Genomic DNA, 24,443 nt, shown 5'->3' on the forward strand with positions numbered 1-24,443 from the left:
TAGAGCAACTGGATGCTGTGTGACAAAACAACACCGGAAATGAAAATTCAACAAGAATGGGTTTACATCTTATTTAATGTAAAAAAAAAAAATTTTTAGTTGGTCGGCTAGAAAATATATAAATATAGTGAAATCTATTTTTAAAGGGCTAAAAAACACCCATTTAAATCGGAGAAGCAGCAGTTTCTTCTGCTGTTTTGAACGGAGCAAGACTCTAGATCTGGCATGGGCAAACTACGGCCCGGGGCCCATTAGCGGCCCGTCAAGCTTTCTGATCTGGCCCACCGAACTTAAAGAAATGATATAAGTAAGTCAGAAAATAGCTCGATTTCATCCATTTTTTCAGTGTTCTAAGAGGTTCAGGCTTCAAAGCCAAAACGTTTGCCCACCCCTGCTCTTGACCCTCCGCTGCACCACTGCCGGGTGATAGTGACTGTCGGGACGAACCGTCGGCAGAGCACCAAAGTTTATGCGCTCAATATGAGGTAGAGGGGGAGGAGGGCGACGTGAGGAACGCCACGTACAATGCGAGCCGTTCCAGAACGTCTCGCTGCCTCTGGAGAGAAGAATGGAAGGCGTCCCGGCCGGGGCGGCAGGCGAGTGCAAACGCCTGCGCGTACAGTATCTGCAGGGAGTCCCTCGCTGTTTGAGTGTGAATGTTTCACTTCTTTTTTTTTTTTTCTTTTTTTTTTCCCTTCGCTGTCCAAGAGCTGGTAGGAGAGGCTTAGCTCGGGCCGGCCTCCTCCTGAGCCGTGAACTGAGCTTGAGCGTGAGAGTGAGCTTTGTGCACGCCGTCAGGGATAAGCCCCCGGACGCTGGAATGTAAGGAGTAGCAGCGGAGGGTTATGACGAGGAGCAGACCACCCAGCTGTCAACATCATACACAACTGCCTTTTATTTATTAACACATCACAACCTCCCCCCCCCACCTCCCTCAGCCTCTCTGCCTCCCCCACCTCCCCCAATTCCTTGGCTCAGCCCTGGCGCTGCAGAGTGATTAATAGGGGCTACATGTGGTATATGGGGGAGTCCAAATTGTACAGGACCAGGCGGGTTCACTGGGAGACGGCGTTTGCAGGCCTCCCAATTCCGCAGACCGCAGGAGGAAGAATGAGGGCGAGCGTCCCCCCCGTTCGCCGCAGTTACCGCGGGGGGGTTTGGGGGGGGGGGGTTCCTCCGCGAAGCGATGATAAAGCGGGACGGGCTCAGCGGAAGGTAAACACCGGCTGCGAGGTCAGTCCGTGTTCGGGGGGAATTTTTCTGTAAAGGTACCAGGCGCAGGAGCTTATCAAACAAACTTTTGCCTTTTTAAAGTAAACAGAGGCGTCATTGATGTGCGTGTGTGCGCGCAGTCGGCTATTGTATTGCATCTGGACGGGGATATCTCTGAAATGTTCTGTTTCTGTTCAGGATCTTTGTTTTCATCCCGATTAGCACTTTAACCCTTCAGAGAACGTCTGCTGGTTCTCCTCTCGACGACTTACTGTACCAAACACACATTTTGCATTCCTGTAAATTTGTATATTATAGCAAACCTTAAATCTTGTCAACCTCCCTGACTTTCATATTTGCCAAATGGCCAATTTAAGCGTCCCAGCCGAGTCTTTGCCTGTAATCCTTTGGGATTTGCCATCACATTCACCTCCCTCAGTCGCTCCCCGCTAATGGATTTTTCTGGTCGGGACCTTGCAGCAAATCCCCGTCCAGGTGTAGCAGCACTTACTTCCAGATCTATCACAGCTCCCTGACAGGTCCGGGAAGGACGCTGTGGCCTCAGTTGCCTCGTGCTGTGAGGAGGAGAGAGGAGGAGGAGGAGGAGGAGGAGGACGGAGGAGGAGGACGGGGAGGAGGAGGAGGAGGAGGAGGAGGGAGGAGGGAGGAGGGGGAGGAGGAGGAGGAGGAGTGCTGGCTGTGGTTACACTCTTGAGTCAAAGCTGTGGTGAAGGTTAGACGGAGGGAACAGGCAGGAGTGTGTGCAGCATTGGACGTCGCACCGGGGTCTGATTCTCTCCGGTATTTTAATGGTTGCTGTGCGGAATGTGTGGCAGCTGGTCGCAGGCCCGGGAACAGGTCTAGTGTTACCAGCTCCTGGCCTGTTTGTTTAACAAAGTTAACCGGCCGCTCCTCACAAAAGCGGCCGGGGACGTCGGCAGCTTGTGGCAAACCTCCTTGCTTTCAACTCTCCTTGTTCACGTGTTGCGGTTCTAAATCTCCGCAGCCGCTTGACCTCGGCGTCTGCGGCCCAGGGTCGCCTCGCCGTCCTGGGCCGTCCTTGGCCTCCCCTGAAAGTGTCCATGAAAAGTTTCCACCAGGTGCCTCTGCCAAACTGGTGTCAGTGGTAATAAGGCTCCCAGCTCGCACGATTTGTCCAGGTGGACGGCTCTGGCGCGGATTTAATACATGGGGAAAAAAAAAGCAAACAAAAGCGTGATTATGTAGTGTAGCAGAGATCCAGAGGCTTTTTTTTTCCTTGTTATTTTATGTAGATTGAAGAGGTCTCGGTCCAAATGTAGCACTCTTCCAGCTCTGCTGGCCCTCTGACGTGCGAGAACGCTCCATGGCTCTCTGACTGGCTCTCATTGTTGCGCCACTCTTCAGCTTTTATTGCATTGTGCTTTCTCCTGTTTAGAGGTTTATAAAAGCAAGCGGAGCTTCGAATCCGGCCGACCTATCGGGAACCAAATATTGGCAATGAAACGCGGTACTGCAAATTGCAATGAAGTATTATGGGGCGGTCTCCTGGATTTTGGCCTTTTTGGATGTGAAAGTAGAACATTTTGGAAGAAGAAATGCAGGAAACCTTGAGACGCAGCAAATAAGACTGAAAGCGTTAAATGCCAGGTTTTAAATGTCTTTATTGAGTCAGTGCTGCATAAAAGTCTTGTGTATACAAACCTATAAATCATTGTTGTCCAGTGAAGGCTCCTTGATTTAAAACACTTCAAAGTACAAAAAAAAGTTAATATGTCCTCATAATAAACTCATCTAACTTTGTTCCAATTCAACAGATCGTCTCCCGCCCGCCACCGCCGCTCCGCCGCCGCCGCCGCCTCTCCACCGCATGCAGAGCGACGAGGGCCACGAGCTCTTCCTGCCCGAGGAGGAAGCGGACGGTGCCAACCCGCCGGCCAGCAGAGGCGGCGACCGTCCCGCTCCGGAGGCGCCGATCATCATCAGCCCGCCGCAGACTCACAAGCCCGACATGTACGACCTGGAGTGGAGGGCGGGCCGGGACGGAGGGAGCCCCATCAACGCCTATTTTGTCAAGTACCGCAAGGTGAGGCTTGAAAAAAAGGAAAAACAGAAAAGAAAACACACTGTGCTGTGTTCGGGTTTTGGCTGGAGTGGCCTCGTGTGAGAGGACTTTAATTAGCTCATTAAATAATGGACATAAAGCAGCCCCGAGGCAAGGCGGCTCAACGGTCATATTCCAGCACTGGCCTCAGTAATAAGCTCTTACCGACTGTAAAAGTGAAGCAATCCTAGTTAAGACCCTGCTGGCAGCAGCTGCGGCTGCGGCGGCGGCGGCGGCGGCAGCCAGTGTTGGAAACTGTGAGTGAAATCTTGAAGGGATTGTTCCTGACTGCGTTCCCGGGTTTGTCCGAGCCCGAGCGCAATCACTGAAAAAAAAAAAAGGGATCGGACTGAAAAGATGCTGTTTGCCCAGTTTTTTGGAAACCTGTGTTTTGCTCACCGTGTGTGGCTGATTTTTCCCTGCCCCCCCCAACCCCCCCCCACCCCCCCCACCTCTTCTTCCCTGCGTGTCAGGTTGATGAAATGGGAACCGTGGTAGGGAGCTGGCAGACCGTCCGCGTGCCTGGCAGCGAGAAAACGCTACGATTGTCCGAACTGGAGTCGTCCAGCCTGTACGAGGTGCTGATGGTGGCGCGGAGCTCGGCGGGGGAGGGGCAGCCAGCCATGCTCACCTTCCGCACTGGCAAGGGTCAGTACCATCACGGCCGCCTCAACGCTCGACACGCATTTCATTCTCATTCGAAATACAAGTCAAGAAGAGATTTGTTCAGCTTCCTGTGCTGCAGAACAGCAAACTGGGTAATTTGATTTGGTAAAAATGACATATAAATCAGAAAAATTCTTTAAAAGGTCCAACTCAGAATTTTTGCTTAGTTTTTGTGGGGTTTTGCGGTGGAGACAGATTTTATTTTAAAGGCGAAAGCCCCTCTACCAGGTCTGCAGTAACACACTAACCACACTTCGTAACCCACTTACCTGGGTCAGGACCACGGCAAGTATTTCCGTGACAAATAACAATAAGAGCAACCGCATACAAAACTATTTCTTGGTCAGAATCTTGTGCAATGTTGCCAAACTCCCACACGGGTTATTGCAACGCGGGGGGGGGGGTCTTTAGCAAAACAGTCCTGGACCGAAAGAAGAGCCAGCCAGAGACTCGGAAGGCCAGACGTGGCTCCAGATTCCAAACTAGAACAATGACTCAGGATCACAGAACCGATCCTTCGCTTCTTCAGCGCTCTGTTGTGTTTCATTCCACCGTGAAAATGTGTCTGCTTACTTTAGTTTTTTTTTGGCTTGTTTTCATTTAATATCATTCCACCGCTAGAATTCAGCCAAAACTGACCTACATTCACCAACTGACTCAAAATAATGTACAAACATGTTTTAACACCTCAAAACCAATAGCATTGAGGATTGAATCCTTTTGTCTTGGACGTGATTGATGTGGCTGAATGTGGTCCGGGCGTGTGTGTTTTGGACGGATCCGCCGTTGAAAACACATTCAGCAGCGGGTCTCCGGCCTAGCGAGCGCCGTCAGAGTGTACACGCCGAGTCGTCATGAAGCGGAAACTTGAAACCCGCCCTGATAAAACCTGAACGTTTCCAGAAAGCAGCAGGAAACTTAATATTCCGGAGCCGACATCCGGAGCCGTTCTGTGTGCTGCTTGTGTGGACCTGATAGCTCCGGAGACCTGTTGGCTCTTGTTGTCTTATGGCTGACTTTACCCACCCCCCTCCTCCCCATCTCTCTCCCTCGCTTGCAGAGAAGAGCACCACCTCCAACAAGAACCCATCCAAACCTCCCGTCGTCTCAGCGCCACCCAAAGCTCCGGAGGAGAAAACTCCCAACACGCACTTTGGCGTCGTCATACACGACCGAGGTCAGTTGGGACCCGCATCTCAGCGCCTCTGTTGTTGTAGCTGCTGAAGACGCAGGTTGTGGGTCTACAGCAGGCTTGTGTTGTTGATGTTCAGATGTGGCCTGCACTTCCTCTCTCTGTCCAGTAGAGCAAACAGTGAAACCGCAGTTTGACGCTGAGAAATGGACGCCTTGTTGTGTCTCTTTTTGTGTGAGGAATGTGTGTGTGTGTGTGTGTGTGTTTGTGTGTTTGCGCACGTGCATGTTTGACTGGTGACCGAGCTCAAACTCGCACCGCTCTTCCCACTAACCCCCTGTTTTTTTCTCTCTCTCTTACTCTCTCCTGCCCTCTCTAACTTAAGAGCCCCGGCAGTAAGTACACATAACTTCCACTGCAGTCGCCTTGTATCCGCCTCCATCCAATCAGCAGAAGAAGACCTTTATTGATCCCACAGTGGGGAAATTTGCAAGTCAAAATTAGCAGTCAGGGTTCTACGGAAGAGGATTAGGGCCACAAGAAGAGAAAAAAAAAAAAAGAGTTTTCAATTCAAGAATAAAGTTGAGATTTCAAGATTAAAGTCAAAATTGTGAGAATAGAGTTGATGTTAAAAATAAATAAATAGATAAATAAAATCTAAATTTTGCAATTAATGTCACCATGAAATAAGGCAAAATGTCAAGAATAAAGTCGAAAGGCTCTGCATGCAAGTTTAGTGGAGTACTTCCGTTTTCGCAGTTTTGTAATGACTGTGGGTGAACCTTGTGGGATACACCTGTTTTCAACAGTTTACTTTTAACTGTGGGTAACTGGGTTAATCCACCATCCAGCCAGTCTACTCGCCAATTTCCACTCTTTTTGCATCAACTTTATTCATGGAAATTTGTCTTTTTTTCACGTCGACTTTATTCATGAAATTTTGTCTTTTTGGTTTGACTTTTTTCACGAAATTTCAACTTAAAATTCGAAATGAAAACTTAACTCCTGTAATATTTTTTTTTCTCTTCTTGTGGCCCTAATACTCTTTCATAAGGTTCAGTGATGACAGTCCATTGTGTGTGTGTTTTTTTTTTTTTTTGTTTGTTTCGCGGCTAAACGGTTCGAACCTTTCTCTCCACCCAGTGCCCGAGGCTCCGGACCGTCCCACCATCTCCATGGCGACTGAGAGCTCGGTCTACGTCACCTGGATCCCCAGAGCCAACGGCGGCTCGCCCATCACGGCCTTCCGCGTGGAGTACAGGCGCGGTCGCAGCGCCGAGTGGCTGGTGGCCGCCGATAACATCTCGCCTCTTAAGCTGTCGGTGGAAGTTCGCAACCTGGAGCCCGGTGAGTTGCGACCGGGCACCCCAGGATCCAAAATGGCCGCCCATCCATTGAGATGCAGTCGCTCACGTAGCGCGGAACTTATTTTGGCTTCCGAGTTATTTCCGCATTGTGCGTGCGCAGTAGTGCCACTTCCCATCATGCCTCTGTAACTCGCACGATGCATCGGACAAATCAGCCAATCAGAATAAAGTCCACAACTTAAAAAGTTCCAGGTCGGAGTCGTCCTGTCAGACATTTTACAGATGTTTATTTTTGCATTGCGTAAAAATGCTTTTTGAGCTGCAAGGCATATTTTGGCTGCAGTACCTAAAGTGGCCACTGGAAAAAAAATGCTGTGCCACCGTATTGGCAGCCAGTCAGGCATACAGTTCTTATCGTATAGCTCAGCTGCTCTCCCCATCGTTGTCGTATATTTTGATGTAACATGCTAAAATGCTACATTTTCTTCCCTCTTCAGGCTCCACCTACAAGTTCCGCGTGGTGGCCGTCAACATGTACGGCGAGAGTCCCCACAGCATCCCGTCCAAGCTGTACCAGGTGCCACAGGCCAGCCCGCGCATGGCCGACCGGCCCGTGGTCGGACCGCACATCTCGTCCACGGACGCCATCAGCGACACCCAGATCATGCTGCGCTGGACTGTAAGTACAGTAAGGACCAGGCGAGGAATGGCTTCATTCTTCACGACTTTATCCCTCACAGCTGCTTGGTTGTTTTGTTTTGTTTTTAATAGTATGACAGCCTGTCTTTTGGTAAATTGATCTGACCAAGTGGAGTTGTCACCCTGTAGTACAACTGTAGTCAGTTAAAAGTCAAACTAGAGAAACAAACGGAAAGCTGCTGTCTTGTCGATTGTGACCCTCGCACACAGATTTGTGCTTGCAGCCCTCGTGCTCACTAACAAGACGTTAAAAAAAGCCCGTCGCTGTTTGTTTGTTGCCAGTTGGCGGCGACACAACCAGGAATGTTCACCGTCGAGCCCCAGACGGTTGGCCTGCGTGCGCCTCGACTCGCTGGTGGTTCTCCAGCAGCTAAAAAGCTCAATCAGCGGTGGAGTTGATTAAAGTCCTGCTCCATCGCGGCGGCCTCCCGCTCTATTTGTCCCCCTCGCTGCCGCTTGCAGATGGAAGCAGATAGTTCCCGGCGTTTGCTCGGCCTCAGACGCCGGTGTCCCTTTTCTCCCTCCGACGGTGCAATCAGCGTCTCGCCGCCGTGCGTCTGCTGATAACCAGCGTCGCCATTAGCCGCCGGGAAAACTTCCTCTCTTTGTACGATAATTGCCCTCCCTCCCAGATTGCTGCGGCCTAACATAATCTCTCTCTCTCTGTGTCCCGCCATGCAGTATAGTCCTTCGAGCAACAACAACACCCCGATTCAGGGATTCTACATTTACTACCGGCCCACCGACAGCGACAACGACAGTGACTACAAAAGGGACATCGTGGAGGGTGAGTGGAATTTTTTTTTCTTCTGTTTGTGTCTGGGTTGTTGAGAGGTGAGGATTGTTTCTCTGCAGCTCCTAGATGTTGACGCTCGGCAGACGGACTGGGAATTTATCGTGTTTGCGAACGAGACGCAGCTCAGGAGAGTCGCTGCGACGGAGCAGCGCTGCTCTCTCTGAAATCTGTCTTCAATAAATGGTAGCCCGAGCTGAAACACGAGCCCGGCCGGCGGGAGAAGCGTCTCAGGTTGCCGTGTGGAATGCTAATAGTGGAGCCTGGTACAGACGCCTGCCAAGCTGCTCAACATGTGAACGCCGAGCTCTAAACAAACTCAATTTACGTGATTCCATACTGAGATCTTTTGGTGTTATTTCAAAACGGGCGCGGACAAACAAAACCGCGCGGCATCAAATAAATCAGGCTGTGTGATGTAATATGAAGTATATATTCATTTATTGATTTTTTTTTAGGCTGCAACTTTACCTCATACTGCCACTCAGACGTTGCTTCATGGCTTCCTCTCTAGCAATATTAATTAAAAAATAAATAAAAGTAAACTTGTGTTCAGGTCAGTCTTTAAGCAGTAATTACACTATTAATTAAAAAAAAAATACTATTAAAGTCTTTCTTATTAAATATTTGATACATAACAGCAGGATACATTTTTTTAAAATCAAATAATCTGGAACAAATTAGACAATTTCTACTTTCCTGTGCCCTTGATTTTGTATCTTGGTCCTGCAGGCTTGTTTTAATCTGCACTTAATGAGAACTAATGTTCGTTTCATGCCCTACTTTGCTGTTTGTCCTTAGATGTTTCTTTCATTTCCTGCTTAAAAGCTGCATTTCTATTAAATATCCGTGGAAGGGCATAAATGACTTAAATTGCAGCAGAGTTCAGAGCTTGTTTGAAACAAAAGATTTCGAAAAACGATCTTGGCCCACAGCAGTTAAAATCAGCTCGGGCGCCTGTCATTTAAGGCGCCCCAGTGCGTTTGCACTGATTTGTTTCAGGTCCCATTGAGGAAAAAGAAGTCCCTGAAAAATAAAACAAACTTCAGATCATTTTTTTGGAGCCTGGTTTTTGGCACAATGAGAGAAGTAAATCCTCGCATTAGATCCACTTCTCATGTGTCTAATCTCAGAGTGGAGTAGCGGTCGCAGTAGCAGCGCAGCGATGCTGTGTGTGCGGCCGGCCGCGTGCGTGTGTGTGAGAGCACTGGAGGCGAGCCAGTACAAACACGAGGCCGCCATATATGGAGCTCATCTAGAGTAAAAAGCGACTGTTGTGGGCCCTGGTGGGACTGACAGGGTGGTGGTGGTGGTGGCGGGGCGAGCGAGCTGTACTAGATATGGGAGACGAAGCGAGAGAGAGAGAGAGAGGGGGTGGGGGGATGGGGATGGGGCGGGGGGGGGGTGTTCCTGGAACTGGCGCGACCACCGAGGAGGTGTGAGACATGACGAGAAGGCGCAGCGCTGAGCTTGCGCAGGATCCTGGATGGATGTGTGTCAACGCGCGGCTCCTCTCTCTCTCTCTCCCCCTCTCAGGTGTGAAGCACTGGCACATGATCGGACACCTCCAGCCCGAGACCTCCTACGACATCAAGATGCAGTGCTTCAACGACGGCGGCGAGAGCGAATACAGCAACGTCATGATCTGCGAGACCCGAGGTAAGGAGGAAAAAAAAAAACCCCGTCGCGCACCCGGGGAGTGAGTCACGCGTCAGGCGAACCTCCGCTCTGCCGTCTCTTTTTCCAGGCATGTTTCTGCAAAGGCTGCAGCTTTAATGACCGGCATGAGCTCCATAATTACGCAGCATAAATGCGATGACTTTTTATGAGCTCCAACAACAATGGCTCGCATTTTACACTTTGGCGCAATGTTATTTTTTACTTTGTTGCTAGGAGCTAAATAGATTTGTTTTTTTTTGTTTTTTTGTTAAACTTTCCTCGCTTCCCTTTCCTCTCTCTGCCGCAGCACGCCAGTCCCCGGGGTCGCCCAGCCAGCACCCCATCACCCCACCCGGGCCCCACCCCCAGGAGCCGTCCAGCCCCCCCGGAGGGCTGCTGTACCTGATCGTGGGCTGCGTTCTGGGGGTGATGGTGCTCATCCTGCTGGCCTTCATCGCCATGTGTCTGTGGAGGAATCGGCAGCAGAACAACATGCACAGTGAGTGCGGCGAGACACATTATAGCAGCGGAGAAGTGAAGGACACGCTACTGTACCAGCGGATGCGTGTATGTGTATATTAAAGGAAGCGTGTGGTTCCCTTTGGAGGAAGTTTTATGCGCCCTTAAATGCAAATTCAGTTCCTTTTTCTAATATAGGAACTTGAAAACAAAGCACTACAGCCTCTCCAGCATGCTGGTCACACTAATGGAGTGAAATAGAGTTTATGTATTTATTGAGTTGTTTGTAAATAGGAATTTATTGGCTGCATGTATCCCACAAGACATAATTAAGCAAAACAAAAAAACAGAAAACTGTTATCCATCGAGTACTCCAGTGGTTTATTCTCAGCAGGTGATTCACTTTATATTTGTAGATCTCTAAAAGAACAAACCCAGCGTATTTAGCCTGTTGTTTACCCAGTTGTCTGAATCTGGTGCTTTGCTGCACCTCCCGCATGGTTGGGAAGGGGACAAAAACCAGACGGCTGTTCCTCCCCCTCTGCTCTAAAATCCACTCGTAACTGACTTTGCCAAGGAGTTAATGTCACCAACAACACAGGTGTAAAAACTCTGACGTCCTGCTAAATGCGGCGAGGTTAATCCTGTGGTGACATAATGGGACGTTTATGTTTTAAAAGAGGAAAAACAACACGGCGCTCGAGGTTGAACTGGGTTTTATTAGTCTCCGAAGTAATAATCTTTGGCCCGGGGACAGTCTGTGGAGCACATTCAAAGGGCGCTGTGTTCACATATATGGATCCCACGGCTCTTGGAAAAGTGGAGAGCCATTGTTGGCGGGTCTCTTTACCAGGCCGCTCGGGTCTGTGAAGGTTTGGACTTCAGGACGTCAGGATGTGTCACAGGAAGCGAACAATCAGTGTCTGGAGATCAGCGGCCGATCCAGCCAAACTAGAGGGCAGGTGTTTGGAATGGCAGCGCTGCCTCAACAGTGTTGGGACAATCATTTCTGGATTATGAGGATATTATGTCTCATATCCGCCTTGTCAATGTCGAATGATGCCGACGAATGGGCTGCATTTGCAAAATATGGAATTTTATCCCATGATGCTTTTGCTTTCTAAAAACACAATTGACGTTTTTGGTTAAAATGCAAAAATGTCAATTTATTTTATGCTAATAGAATTAATATACAAGAAAACTATTTAAAAAAATTATATTGGGAATTCAATTGATCGATATGTTATTTGTTCCTTTTGATGATGGTAAGTCAAATAAATAACTATATCATATTAAATATATATAATATTATTATTATTATTATTATTATTATTATTATTATTATTATTATTATTATCATCATATTCCCTGCTAAGCACTCTGATTGGATGTTAACGCCATGTCGTTGCTCTGTACTTGTGACATGTACAACGACAATGAATCGAATCTAATATGATCTAATGGTTAACATTATGATGATGACGACGACAACAACAACAACTACTGACGACTTTCCCTCCTCTTGCTCGTCTCAGAGTACGACCCCCCCGGCTACCTGTACCAGCCGACGGAGATGAACGGCCACGTCCTGGAGTACACGGCGCTGCCCGGCTCCGGCCACATCAACGGCGGCGTGCACGGGGGCTACGGCCACAGCGGCCCCATCCTGCCGCAGGGCTGCCACCACCTCCATCATAAACTCCCCAACGGCTTGGCGCTGCTCAACGGCACCGCCGGCCTGTACACCGGCGGCCACCCACACGGCCACGACGGCACCCTGCCCCGCAGCACCCGGGAGTGCGATCACTCCCACCCGCACCACCATCACAACGTAAGAGCCCCCGTCTGGGAAAAATGTATGTAAGTATCTGCTAGCGTGAAACTAAATGTGCTAATATCGTATCTTTGTTGCCTTTGCCAGGGTGGAGGCATGTACACGGCTCTGCCCCAGACTGAGTCTTCTGACTGCATGAGCTGCCAGAACCTCTGCAACAATAACAGGTACATTCATAGCAGCTGAATTTATTTTGTTATCATTATCATTATGATTACTATTATTTGAGTGGGTGATCAAAAAAAAAAAAAAAAACCTCAATAGAAAACTGGCATTATTACATTTTCGGCTGAGAGTCTCATCCAAAAAAAAGAGGAATGTCAAATTAACGTAGTGCTCCACAATTCTTCACATTCTCTTCAGTTTATTTTCCATTTAAACTTACTTTCACTTACTTTTTTTTTTTTTTAGCTTACCTCCTAAATATCTCTGTAATATCTCTATAATGTGCAAAATTGACATGCTTGAATCACAGCACAGTTCTTACTTTGGTGTAACCACAAATTTCTGAAGAGGTTAAAGAAAAGGCTCAAAAATAGGTGTTTGTTTTTTTTTGTTTTTTTTAAAGACAACAGTCATTAAAAACAAAGAATGCGTTTCTTTTTTTGGAATTCCCACAACGCGGTTAAACAAAATACACATACACACAAACACACACACACACACACACACACACACACACACACGCAGACACAGCCTCCCTCTAGTCCTGTTTATGTACTTACGAGTCGCCGGCATCACAGTTTATACTGTGTGCACCCAGCCAGCAGACCTAATGAGCCCAATGTTTATTTAACTCTGGCTGCTGGGAAAAGAGGGGCTGAGGTCACCAACCAATCACGCTCCGATACAGTGGAGCAGCGATCGGCGGAGGATAAACGCAGCAAAGTCCTCTGCACGCACCTGTAAGGGGCCGACTTGAGCAAAAAGAGAGAAAAAAGTGAAGAAAAAAAAAATCAGCGTGTCACATCCACTCAGTGTGATCGGGACAGACGCTTTCATCTCTGGATGCACTGTTAAAAAAAAAAAAAACCCGCTTCCCACAGCTGCGCTGCGGCTTGTGGCTGGAGACGAGACTTTGTTTTTCGCTCTGTTTGGGTCGTTTTGACACAACCGTTTGCCGTAGCTGTCGGAAAAAATGGTCAAACATCCTTCAGAGGGGGAAGAAGTAACGGCTGCGAGTTTCCAGAGGACTGAAAGCTCCACACCAAAAAACACAAAACAAAACACACACACAAAATCTCAGACATAAAACGACTTGCAGTTTACGTAAAACTTAACATAACTTAGTGTAACTTAACAAAACTTAACACAACTTTACATATTGTAATGAAACATAACAGAACGCAACTTAACAAACCCTGACTTGCCTGGCTTAGCTTAGCTTCGCTTAGCTTATTTTAGTTTGACTTTTCTCAGGACATAACACTTCCTGTTCCCTTTCAGATGCTACAGCAAGGCCAACGGCACTTTCCCCGCCGGCACTCTGCCCCTCATGCACCGGGTGGCGCCGTGCCAGCAGGACGGGCTGGAGATGGTGCCGCTGGGCCACGTCTCGTCTCAGTGCCACGGCCCGGATGGCCACGCCCGCCCCAACACCACCACCACCACCACCGACCAGGGCGACGACACAGGGCAGCAGCAGCAGGCGGACGAGCAGCGAGAGGCGTCGCCGTCCTCACAGCACTCCTGCTGCCTGGTGGGGAAGAGTGACAGCCGAGCACCGGACGACGACAGCGGTGAGCCGAGCTCCTCCTCCTCCTCCTCTTCCTCCTCCTCTGCTCCCAGAAAGAAGCTGCTCCAAACTTAGACTGCAGCAGCTGAGCTGAGTTATGGTTATTCCAGGAAGTCATGTATTCACTTGTCATCAGTCAACGCTTTTAGTTTGCGCTCAACATTTGTCATCATTTTGTGCTTTTCCTCAACTTTGTTTTGTTGAAATTGAACCAGTGAAGTGTCTTCCTGCTTTTTTTTTTTTTTTTTTTTTTGCTGTCAGTGCTAATGCTAATGCTAATGTTGATTGTAATGATGACGTGGTAATAGTAGAAGTAGTTGTAAAGAAAAAGCAAGGATTGACCTTTTCACTGATAGTGAAAGTATATTTTCTAATAGTAAATAGCAGGATAATATTATGAAAACAGATTGAGCATCAGCCTTTCATATAAAATGAAGAATTTGCAGCAGGTGTACTCAGAATACTAATTACTCTGCAGTTATTTCTCACAGCTTAGAGTCCAGGGTGAGAGTGCGAGAAAACCAATGTGAAATAGAAGCTTGTTGTTTGACTGCAGTCCTCTGCACAATCTGTCTTTAATGAGAAGCAAGCACCAAACCTCTCGCTTCCCCTCCCTCACAGCTGAGGACATGCTGGAGTACGTGCACACGGACGGGCCCGTGCTGTGCTGGGACAGCCTGGGCCTGCCGGACTTGGACTGCGACGAGAAACCCGGCTGGATGTCCAGCAGCAGCCTGGCGGGAGAGCTGATCCAAGCAGGGCCGCAGGAGGTCTGAGCCAGAGGAGGAGCGCCTTCTTCCAACACACACACACACACACACACACACACACACACACACACACACACACACACACACACACACACACAGACACACACACACAGACACACACACACGGACTTGGTGTGCTCAGAGGATCCAAGCGGAAGAGAAAAAAGGACAGTGATGGGACTGCCACAGAGATAAAAAGAAGGAGTGATCAGTCAGAGACACTGCAGCTTGACGGTGAGGAGGAGCGACGTGGGGAAACTACAAGAGACTGACGGCAAAGTCAGCCGGAGAAAACAACCGAGAGGAGAAATGATGTCGGACACAGAGACTGAACCCCGGTCGAGGGGAAGATGAAAAGAAAACAAACTCTTTAGATGCCTTATTTATTTTTTTGTAGTAGTAAAATACTATTTCATATGAATGTATCTGTTTTAAAGGAAAAAAAAAGTTAGTCTTTTATATTATTTATGCCTTTTTTTGGATGAGAAATACTTTAATTTTTTTTTTTTTGCTGGTCGTTGTTTGTTTTTGTTTTTTTTGTCCTTCTGTGTTCCACTGGAGTGTGGACGTTAGAACATGTCCGTGTAAAGTTTTGTAATAATATAAAGAGAAGATATGGAAGAGTAAACGACGGCTCGTTTCCAGTGTTTTCTTTTTCACTTATTTCTTTTTTTTTTTCATCTTCCATGTGCAAAAAGCCCTAATGAATGACTGCCGTCGTGAAAACTTCCCCTCTCGGGTCCCAGCCCATCCATATTTCTGGCAGGCCTTTGATGCGGCGCTGGGATGGGTTGTTCCCCGCCGGTGACCCCTGAACGGGGTGAACACTCCCTTCCCTGTTCACATCAGCGCCGCTGTCGCCGCTGCTGCTCTTGCCTCAGCGGATACTCGATAGCTTGTCACTTAGCGCAGACAAAAAATGGGCCGTCGGCTTTGAGAGTCCCGTTGACAGTGATTTTCTTCCAGGAATGGGCCAGTTATGTTGACAAGGCCAACGTGTTAATTCGGCATTTCTAGAGCAGGGCGCTTCAAACCTCGTAAGAAATTATTCTAATGTCGAGGTGCAAAATCTTTAAATCCGTGACTTTAAAAAAGAGATTTATCTCTTTTATATCCGCTATATATTTCCAAAATAACAGTAAACCCTACAAAATAATTAAACGTATTATTACTATCATTATTATTTTTTTGAAAAGTCAGTGGGAGTTAAAGCAAGACTTCCAAATGCTTATTCACATTGGTCTCACAGAACGTTCATTTCTGATAAATGGATGTCGGAATTGATAGAGGGGTAATTTTTATATATTTTTGGCCTCCTTGAGAAATTAATTTAATGTGGCAGTCGAGGAACAATTCACTCACTTAAAAGACAAAACACATCCCATTCATGTATTAACTGCAAAAACAAACTGTTTTGACACGGGTTTTTCTTTCCTGTGTTTCGGAATTTTAGTGACATGAAAACGACGTCAGTTTGCAGCTGTTTTACTCTGAGCGCAGCTGGGCGGCAGCAGTTCAATGGAGGAGTTTGAGTGGACGGTTCTTCTCCTCAGCCGCTGCAGTGTTTGCCTTGCTAATAGCTCGCTTCCTGTAAATGCAGTCGGGGCCGCCGAGGCCAGAGGTCTAATAAACGCTCAGGTTTGCCGCGCTAAAAAGAAAAATAATCGCTTTGATTGCGCTACAAAGGGGGCCGGGAGCTCTGACGGTCTGCGATTCCACTGACGCTTTGTTTTGACGGTGAAATCTGCAGCAATTACAAGATTTCGAGTGAACGGCCATGTCGGTGCTGCTGTACTGCGTTCGCCTGTTTTCTTCTGTAGCTTCAGCATCGGGATTAGCATTAGCATTTAAAGCGAAACGGTCAGAGATTAATTTAACATGTGCATCATGGGAGAAAGTGCTGCAGGATACAAATTTGCCGCCAACCCGCCGTAAAAAAAAAAATTGCAATAATAACAGTCTGGTCCCAGGGCTTCAGGCTCCATTAGCCAAAACCCTGAAGGCTTAAAGCCAGCGCCGGTTTGAAGTAATCTCCTGGCTGGCTGGGCTGATTGGACTGGATGGGATGGCAGCGGCTGGGTGTGCTTCGCTGACGACGCTGCCCGCTGCCCTGTCTGAGTCCACTGCCCGTCCGCAGGCTTTGGTCGGCCTGGCATCTCTCCTCCCCGTGACGCTGTTTGGGGACATTCCTGGCATCCACAGCGACTTTCTTCAAGTGCTGAGGTGTGGCACGGCCTCTCTCAGCTGATATTTTTAGTCCGGATGGGGACTGGCAACGTTGGCACACTTAAATTGCTTATTTCCTTCCCAGGAATGGTTTTTTCCCAGCCCTTTTTTTGTAGTTTTTGAAGTGATCTTTTTTTGAGGTGCATGGCGACATTTTTTTTTTTTTTTTTTTCACTGCGGTCGTGCGTTTGCTTTCGTTGGCTCTGTGCATCGGGAAGAGAAAGGCGCAAGACAAAAGGTGGTTTTGGAGATGATTGGAAATGAAAGGGAAGCGGCTCTGGGATGAAGAGGGGATACTGACAGATGTCGACAGGGATGAGGAGGATAAGGCCGGGGTTGTCTCTCCTTCGTCTCCCACGTCTATCAGTCGGCACTCTCCCGCTCCCTCAGCGCCGCCCTGCACCCTCTACCCACGCAGCTACACCCCGTCATTAAGGAGCCCATGGGAACAAGAAAGCTCATTGTCCTTCCCTGGAATTTCTTCCCCCTTGCTGCAGAGCCGACCTGTTAACGCCGGTCCCTCTTCCCAGCCGCCCACCATTCTTCCTCCCGTCCCTGCAGCAAACCTCCGGATGAATGCAGTTTCCTGTTGTGTTCGTTTGATTTGGCCCCGGGAACACATTTTGTGTTGTTTTGTTATTTTTTAATCCTTGAGATTTTGACAAAATGTTGGTGAAGCAAGTTGTGGTTGGATGAACTCTGGTGGCTGATGATGGTGCAAATGATGAAGGTCGGATAACTTTATATTTAATTGATATAATTACAATAACAGCACATAAATGGCCAAGAGACCTTTTGGTTTTGTAAGAAAAAATATATACAGCTGTGATGAAATATAATGTAATACTGAAAGCATTTAATAGCGATTTTGTAGGGATAATTAAGTGAATTCTTATCGCAACACAACTTGGCTTGGAAAATCTATCCATCATTTTTTTAAAAAGCATCCCAAAAGTAGGCAACATACAAAAGAATTATATAATCAGCTGTTTTCACATAATGGCTGGACCAAGATTGAGATTTTCAGTTTGTGGCCAGGCTGAGCAAACAAGAGAAGCTGTTCTTAAAAAGCCTGAGAAACTCTACAGTCATTTGAAAAGGGCTTGTAAGTGCATCCTGTGATCATTGGAAAAGTTAAATTCCAAATATGGAGACAGACTCTTTCCCACCGAAATCAATGCAAACAGACTGACAGACTGTCAGACTTTCAGTGCTTTAAGTAGGACACACAACGCTGGATCTCATCCCCCCCCCCAACGTTGCTCAATAAAGGTTTGTGGTTGCTGAACATTACAATATTTGAACTGCGAGTATCTAAGTCCAAACTGAGTTGACCCCTGCTGACAGCAGTCAGAGTGAAAGAAGCGGCCAGTGTGTGAGCAGTGGTCCGTCAGTGGATCATCTTGACCAGCAGGGATCCAGACCATGCAGACTGGGAAGATCCACCCACTGGTTCTGTGCAAAGGTTGGAATGATTGCTGCTGGCTTTAAAGGGATCTACTGGCATCATGTGGAATGTCAAGAAGTTAGACAAAGTCAATAAAAACGAGTAACTGATATCTTCTATTTGCAAATTATGAGCTTTAATATGAACATAAATGCTGGAGTCACAACAAATGTGGGAATTTGCCCTCGGCTTCAAAGCCGTGCTCTAATAAAAAGACCAAATCCTAACCCAAGTCTATCCAGAGGTCACAGAGAAGATGTTGGATCAAGTGGGACAGCAGAGAAGATGAATCACTCTTTCAAATGTGTTTTCACTACTAAAAATAAACCCCAGGGATGTAACCGCGGTGTCATTCAGTCGTCCTCCACATCCAGCCGGGTAAAGTAGAACGTGACCCGAGCTCCTCCGTCCGTGTCATACAGAGCCTGGCAGGTGTACGTGCCGCCCGCCTCCCTCCTCAGCTCCTCTATCAGCAGCCCAGACGTGTTGGCTGGCACCTGGACGTGGCCCAGAGCGCTGGCCTGGGACTGCACTTTGGCTCCCTGGCCGTAGTCGTAGGCCAGCGCCACGTTGCTGTCGGTCCCCGGTTTGGTGAAACCCCAGATGAAGATGTTGGGCTTGGCCGAGCCGCAGCGCAGGCTGACCGAGGCTCCCGCTGACGACCTGATGTGGGAGCGAACGTATTCCACCTCCTCGGGGTCGTGTATCTCCAGACCTGTAACACGAGACGGCTGGACTGAGTTACCGTTGTGTGACACGCGTCAGCAGGAAAAAAAAAAAAGGTTTGCCGTTCGTCGTCTCGAAAAGAAATAAAAAAGACAGACAGACGGATAGAAGACCTCACACTTTGTTGGGAATGGACTGTGTCAGCGTTCGAGGATGAGCAACGCGCATAATTAAACACACACGCACGGCTTATCTGCCTCTGGCCCGCTCGATCAAATTTTACGGCTCTCCCTCTGGCTGCGCATAGCAATTTGGAGACGGTAATGACAGCCGTTTGCCATGAGGACAAAACCTGCTGGCCCCGACTTGTCTTTTCTCTCAACCCGTCGTTGCTCAGACCGAGACGCCAGGCCTCACCTTGCAGGGGCGGAAGCAGCAGCAGGAACAGCGGCAAATGGAAATGAGAGATCATGGTCGGAGCGACTCCCCGCGGAGATCTCGACCCCCCGAGAATCCGGCTGAAATGTTAAAATCGAGGCTCCTCTTCGGTCTCAGCGCCGCCGTCTTCTTTCAAACGCCGCTGCGTCCGCTTTGAATTATTCATCGCCGGTTCCGCCTTCGCAGCGCACAGCCAGACATTCTGCCCCCGACTCTCCAACACTCGTGCCTGGACTAATGGCAGGGCCTGAGAGTGGAAGGTGTAGGGTGTCGAGGTGATGAATCCACTTTGTGTATTATTGAAGGAACCTGCGGCGCTGCAGCCTCTTTAGGAATTCCGTCGCTACCGTCGCGGAATGGAAAGCGGGGCCTGCAGGGGGTTGGAAAAATGGTGCGTGTGAGTCATTATTTTAGCCTAAAGGAGGTTGAATTCTAAATGGATGAATAGATTTATGTCACCTGGCATGATTGAGCTATCTGAGAAACACGTGGCGGGAAGCAGTGCACGTTGAGGCACATTAGCCTCTCCTGAATTCAAGTCAATTCTCGCGTCTTAAACCCTTGAAAATTTATGGAAAAAAGTGTCTTTTCAATTCAAGAAGGAGACTCGCCGGCAGCATCATTTTGCACAGCGGCTGCACAAACCCTCCGTCTGCTCTTCAGCCGTGCTGGAGCTGCAGCGGCCCTCTGCTAGGCCGCGCGCAAACCTGTTCCCACTTGGCGGCAGCCTCAGACTGGGGGAGAAGGCTCTAATTAGCGAGGACTCAGTGTGTTCAGTTCTTTTGGTGGCAGAGGGAGGGCTATATTGAGCGAGCGGCTGGAAGTCAGACAGATGTGATAAAAAAAAATATATAAAACAACATGGTTTCTGAGGGCAGAGCGGGCTGTGGACGGGATTGAAGGATCTGAGAGGCAAACAGTCGCGAGCCAGTAAACACGTTGCGCAATGATGTTTTGATAAAACAAACGAGGGGCTCATTGCCATGGAAATATTCCAAAAAAAAAGGCAGACGGGATTGATAGCGCGGGGGGGCGGCAAGTCCGACAGCTGATTTGCAGCTGCAGCGCCCGCCGATGCTGCGTTCGCAGCGAGCGGCGCAAAGAAAGAAAGTGCGATTTATCATGAATGGAACTCGCCCGCTGTGTTGCTTCACAGTGAGTGCTGAGTGAAATTTTCATCCACATCCTTTCTAATCACTGCATGAAACGCCTGCAACATCTGCTGGCAGTCTGCCTGATTTGCCGCCCGGCTGCTTTGCAACGTTGGGGGTGGAAAGTGAAGGAAAAAAAAAAAAAAAAAGAAAGAAGATGAAGAAGAAGCAGAATCAGGGCCGGGCGAGCGGAAAATGTGGGTCCTCCTGGAAAAACAAAATGTTTCGAATGACGCCCGGTTGATGTGGTGGAGCGTTTCTGCTGCATCTTATCTCCACTCGGAAAAGCTCTCAGGTGCAGCGCTGAGTGGATCCAGGCACGGGCCGAGGCTCAGCTACTTTTCTCTTTAAAAAAAACAAAAAACAAAAGGGAGACAAAGAAAAGAAAAACACTCTTGGCAGCAGATGAGAGGGCAGAATCAGATAGCTGGAGCTGCACAGGGATCTGGAGAGCTCATTACCGCTGCGTGAGCATGTGCCCAGACGAGGCAACTTGGCAACACTTTGCCTTTTTTTTTTTGCGAGTTTGACTCTGGCAAACACAGGTGGGTCTTTGCAGAGCGCGCCCTATTATTAGAACAGTCATTACCACTGGCATTGTTGGGAGCGAATCTAACCGCTTATTTCAGGGGACCACCTGCGCCGGAATGTGTGACTAGAGATTAACAGTAAACGACGTGGCCCCGCCGGATGAATAGCCTGCGCCAGCGTACATGTGGGCACGTCTGTTTTCATCCATTAAAGAGAAACTTTTTATTTGCTTCGCGAGAAACCGAGCGCCTGCTTTGTTTGTCCCGGTTTCCCTCGAGTCGCCTGCGAGGTGAGCGTCGCGAAGGAGCCCTGCTTTAAAGTGCACGAGGTTGAACTTCATCAAACAGCTCAAAAGTTCAAAATGTTCAAAAGGAACTTTTGGAAAAACGTGCACAAAACCAAGCTTGCCGGCGCTCACCTGTTGACTTCAAGAGCAGCATCAAGCGGTTGTTGTACCTTGGTGTTGTTTAGTTTTCGAGCGGCCTTCTCAGTTAGTTCAGTTTTTCATCATTTTGCAAGCTCAGCACATCAAAACGTGGCTGTGAAGAACGAAGGAATCGCGATGATGGGATTCCATTCGATTTGTTTCACTTGAGAGACTTTTGCAAGGTCAAACGCTGCGATATCAAAGAGAAAAGTTTAGTACGCAGGGAAATAATCTTGCTTTTATCATTTTTCCTTCTCTTTGCGCTACTTTTTTGTTGCTGTAATTCTACAAATTTCCCCAATGTGGGATTACTAAAGGTGTTCTATTCTATTCTAAATAATGCAACATGTTGAAACGTAAGTGTAAGAGAAAAAAACAACAATGTAACAGCTTGAATGTGTCCCGTCCTGACTTCACACGCGGCGAGTGGCTGTTTTATCGCAGCTGTCTGCTCGGCAGTGACGCGGCCTTTTCCAGTATTTGTGAGCGGCCTTGTCGCTGGTGCCCTGCCGTCCTCACACGTGGGGCTCTGTACATCCCGAGCTGGCTGCAGCTGGGAGATTTACTCCTCCACCCCCACCTCTTCCTCCTCCTCTTCCCTGCTTTTTCTTCATCTGACAGTTACGTCGGGGACCACACATCGAGGCCTGTTTGCGCCATCCTGCCATATACGTGCTGTCGTATATATTCGCCGGGGCTACTGTATGTTTCTCCTTCAACACCCTTCATCTGCCGGGGCTAAGCGAGGCCGGAGCAGGAGCGCTGGCTCGTAAAGAGCGCCAGAGGCCCGCCGGCCACCTTGACCCCTCGGGTTCTCTGCTCCGCCTCGTTCACCGGCCCGAGACCTTCGCTGAGGCTGCGTGTTGGGTTGTATTGTGGGGTGAAGGCTGAGACCCAGCAGAGTGCAGCCACAAGAGGACTGGCCTTGTGGCCGCGGCTGCAGGAAGGGGCCCCCTCTCCTCCGCCGAGCCCCCCTGGGGTGCTCCAGCCTAAAATATTGTTTGGAGGAAGAGCCACATGCAACCTCAGTGATTCTCAGCCAGAAATACTTTTGACTGTAGAAGTGAAGAGACTAGCTTATGTTCCATAAAGGCAGCGGCAAAGTGGTTCAGTGTCTTTTTTAACTTCAAGAAGGTTGTACGTTCAAATCCCCGGTGCGGGTCTGTGGAACTGTTTTGTGCATGGCTTTTCTTTGGGAACTCTGGTTTCCTCTCGTAGTGCAAAGACAGAGAAGCGCATGAGGCTAATTAACAAAAATTGCACGCACACATACACACAGTTCATTGTCCTACTCATTCATGGTAATCTTTATTATGTGTGTGTGTTTGTATTTTTTCTTGTTCTTTTTCTGGATGAGTTAATCTGTTTATTACTTGAATTAGTTCATTACTGGATAATTAACCATGCAAATTATTATCTGTTTTCCACACGGTACTTGCATGTTGCCAGTTGCTCTCTCTATCCCTCTCTGTCCCCTCTCTCCCACCTCTCTCCCCTCACTCACATCCCCTTTCTATTCTCTTTCTCACTCTCTCACTCTATAATAAAACCACTCAGCAGGTAGTTCCTGAACCGACCTGTGTCACCCATCATAAAGTTATTATGTCCAGACAGAAATCGTCCATAGAAGTGAGTGTGGATGGTTGTTTGTGACTCTGCAGTGACCTGGTGACCTGTCCAGGGTGTTGCCCCGCCTTCACCCTATTTCACCAACCCCATCTGCCCTCTCCAGGGGTAAAACACATCCCATCCCTAAGCCGGCACCATGAAAGCACCATTAGAAATTTTTTAAAACTAATTTCCTGTTTCCTGTCTTTATTCTAATAGGATATAACGGTAATTCCCTGAAAGGTGGCAGGGGGCACTGCTGTGCCTTGGGGCCATCGCATATAACTATAAAAATAAAAAAAAAGTGAATGAATCACTTTTAATTTCACTGCATCCCTTGCACATGTTCTTCTTACTCATATATGGGGAAGTCCAGAACCTCACAGAAAACTAGAAACAGCCAGCGCACAGTGATCGCACAGCACGAGTTACAGAAGACACAAAGACACGCGAAAGTTCACAGACAGCTCAGATGGTTGTTGCCAAAGAAAATGTAATAAAAACACAAGAACTGTTCATCTCATCTGATCCCAAAGATACCGTGTTTGGAAGAAGAAAGTGAAATTATACAAAAAGAAATAATGTTAATGGTAAAAACAACTTGTGCTGGCTTGAAAGCGAAGCGATGGATTTGTCCTCAGCGGCCAGTAAGGGTCAGATCTTCTTGTTGGGCAGACTACCCCTGGAGTGCTCTTCATTGTCCGCGCTCTCAGTTGAAAGTCCTCAAGTTTCGAGTCGAGTGTTTATGCCTTGTTTTCCTTGAAACGGGAAGACAGATCTGTCATTGTTGAAATATTATATTAGCTCACCCCAAATTAAAATCAACTTGCGTAAACAATTCACTCGAACAAAGTGTTCTCTTGAGGCCGGTGGAAAGACTCGGCCGTGTTTCATGCTCTTCGCGCTGAGGAGGCCCGTGATGAGAGAAACCACGTCGGAAGGAAACAAAAGCTGTCTGAGGGCGGGGAGGCAAATTTGTAGCGAGTGTCGAGCCTGTGATGTTGTGTGTGAAAACCAGAGAACTAGTGTGTGAGTGTGTGTGCGTGTGTGTGTGTGGGAGGCTGCAGGCAAGTGGACCTTGAAAGTTGCCGGATGGGAATCGTTATTTAAAGGGATAGTTCGGCCAAAATTGACTTTGGGAGAGGACTGAGCAGTCGTTTAGAGGGGACTGTATGGATTTGAACTACTGCACTGTACTTTTCTTCAGAATGTTTCTTCAGTGGCTTCATGGTCTTCAGAGGCATATCTGCGAAAAGCCAACCTGAGTGAAATGTACTTTTCTGACACCTCCAGCTTAAAACCCAAAAAGTCAGAAGGATCGTGAGGCAAACAGCTTATGACTCTGATCATTAGTTTGAAGTCACATCCTTTGCAGCCTTTCTCTGGAAGAACACCTGATCTTCCCAGCCTGCCTTCAAGCTCCCCCACCCAGCCTTCTCCTCCTGGGGCCCACGAGCTGCTCCTGGTTCAGCTGTTTAGTGTACAGTAGCTCATATCCACACAATCCCCTCCGAGCAGGTGGTCCATCGTCGGCCTCCTTCTTTCCCATGCAGGGCCTTTGTGTGGCAGCTGACGGTGGAAAACAAGGGGGCCGGGTAAC

At 48.3% G+C, this 24,443-nt stretch overlaps 2 protein-coding genes across 3 annotated transcripts in view; one reads left to right on the forward strand and one right to left on the reverse strand.

Moving 5' to 3' along the window:
* cdon (cell adhesion associated, oncogene regulated) overlaps positions 1-14,770 on the forward strand; it is a 32,689-nt gene extending 17,919 nt beyond the window's left edge. Inside the window, exons 8-20 of one of the 2 annotated variants that reach the window (XM_076036685.1) lie at positions 3,009-3,277; positions 3,769-3,943; positions 5,022-5,138; positions 6,237-6,440; positions 6,898-7,088; positions 7,781-7,886; positions 9,429-9,551; positions 9,859-10,050; positions 11,546-11,841; positions 11,932-12,011; positions 13,291-13,583; positions 14,201-14,374; positions 14,425-14,770. In XM_076036685.1, coding sequence (XP_075892800.1) covers positions 3,009-3,277; positions 3,769-3,943; positions 5,022-5,138; positions 6,237-6,440; positions 6,898-7,088; positions 7,781-7,886; positions 9,429-9,551; positions 9,859-10,050; positions 11,546-11,841; positions 11,932-12,011; positions 13,291-13,583; positions 14,201-14,355 — 2,201 coding nt within the window. In that variant the 3' untranslated portion in view covers positions 14,356-14,374; positions 14,425-14,770. Of the gene's footprint in view, positions 1-3,008; positions 3,278-3,768; positions 3,944-5,021; positions 5,139-6,236; positions 6,441-6,897; positions 7,089-7,780; positions 7,887-9,428; positions 9,552-9,858; positions 10,051-11,545; positions 11,842-11,931; positions 12,012-13,290; positions 13,584-14,200; positions 14,375-14,424 lie in introns of those variants that run through there. The other variant, XM_076036686.1, reaches the window with a different exon arrangement.
* Positions 14,771-18,341: 3,571 nt separating this feature from the next.
* On the reverse strand, positions 18,342-19,237 carry LOC142895551 (V-set and immunoglobulin domain-containing protein 10-like 2). The gene is made up of 2 exons (XM_076036690.1): positions 19,106-19,237; positions 18,342-18,737 (listed from the first exon to the last, which is right to left on the reverse strand). The coding sequence occupies exons 1-2, from the start codon at positions 19,158-19,160 to the stop codon at positions 18,376-18,378; spliced, it is 417 nt and encodes a 138-aa protein (XP_075892805.1). The 5' UTR covers positions 19,161-19,237; the 3' UTR covers positions 18,342-18,375.
* Between the last annotated feature and the right edge of the window lie 5,206 nt (positions 19,238-24,443).

Source organism: Nelusetta ayraudi, unplaced genomic scaffold, assembly GCF_046127955.1.
Source record: "Nelusetta ayraudi isolate G7.1 ecotype Tasmania unplaced genomic scaffold, CSIRO-AGI_Nayr_v1 ptg000048l, whole genome shotgun sequence".
NCBI lineage: Eukaryota > Metazoa > Chordata > Actinopteri > Tetraodontiformes > Monacanthidae > Nelusetta > Nelusetta ayraudi.

What these genes read in the sequence shown, in the direction of transcription:
- LOC142895551 (XM_076036690.1), bottom strand. Translation starts at nt 19,160, where the DNA reads ATGATCTCTCATTTCCATTTGCCGCTGTTCCTGCTGCTGCTTCCGCCC. An exon ending in GCTGCTTCCGCCCCTGCAAG is followed by an intron (nt 18,738 to 19,105) that starts GTGAGGCCTGGC and finishes CTCGTGTTACAG; the next exon opens with GTCTGGAGATACACGACCCC.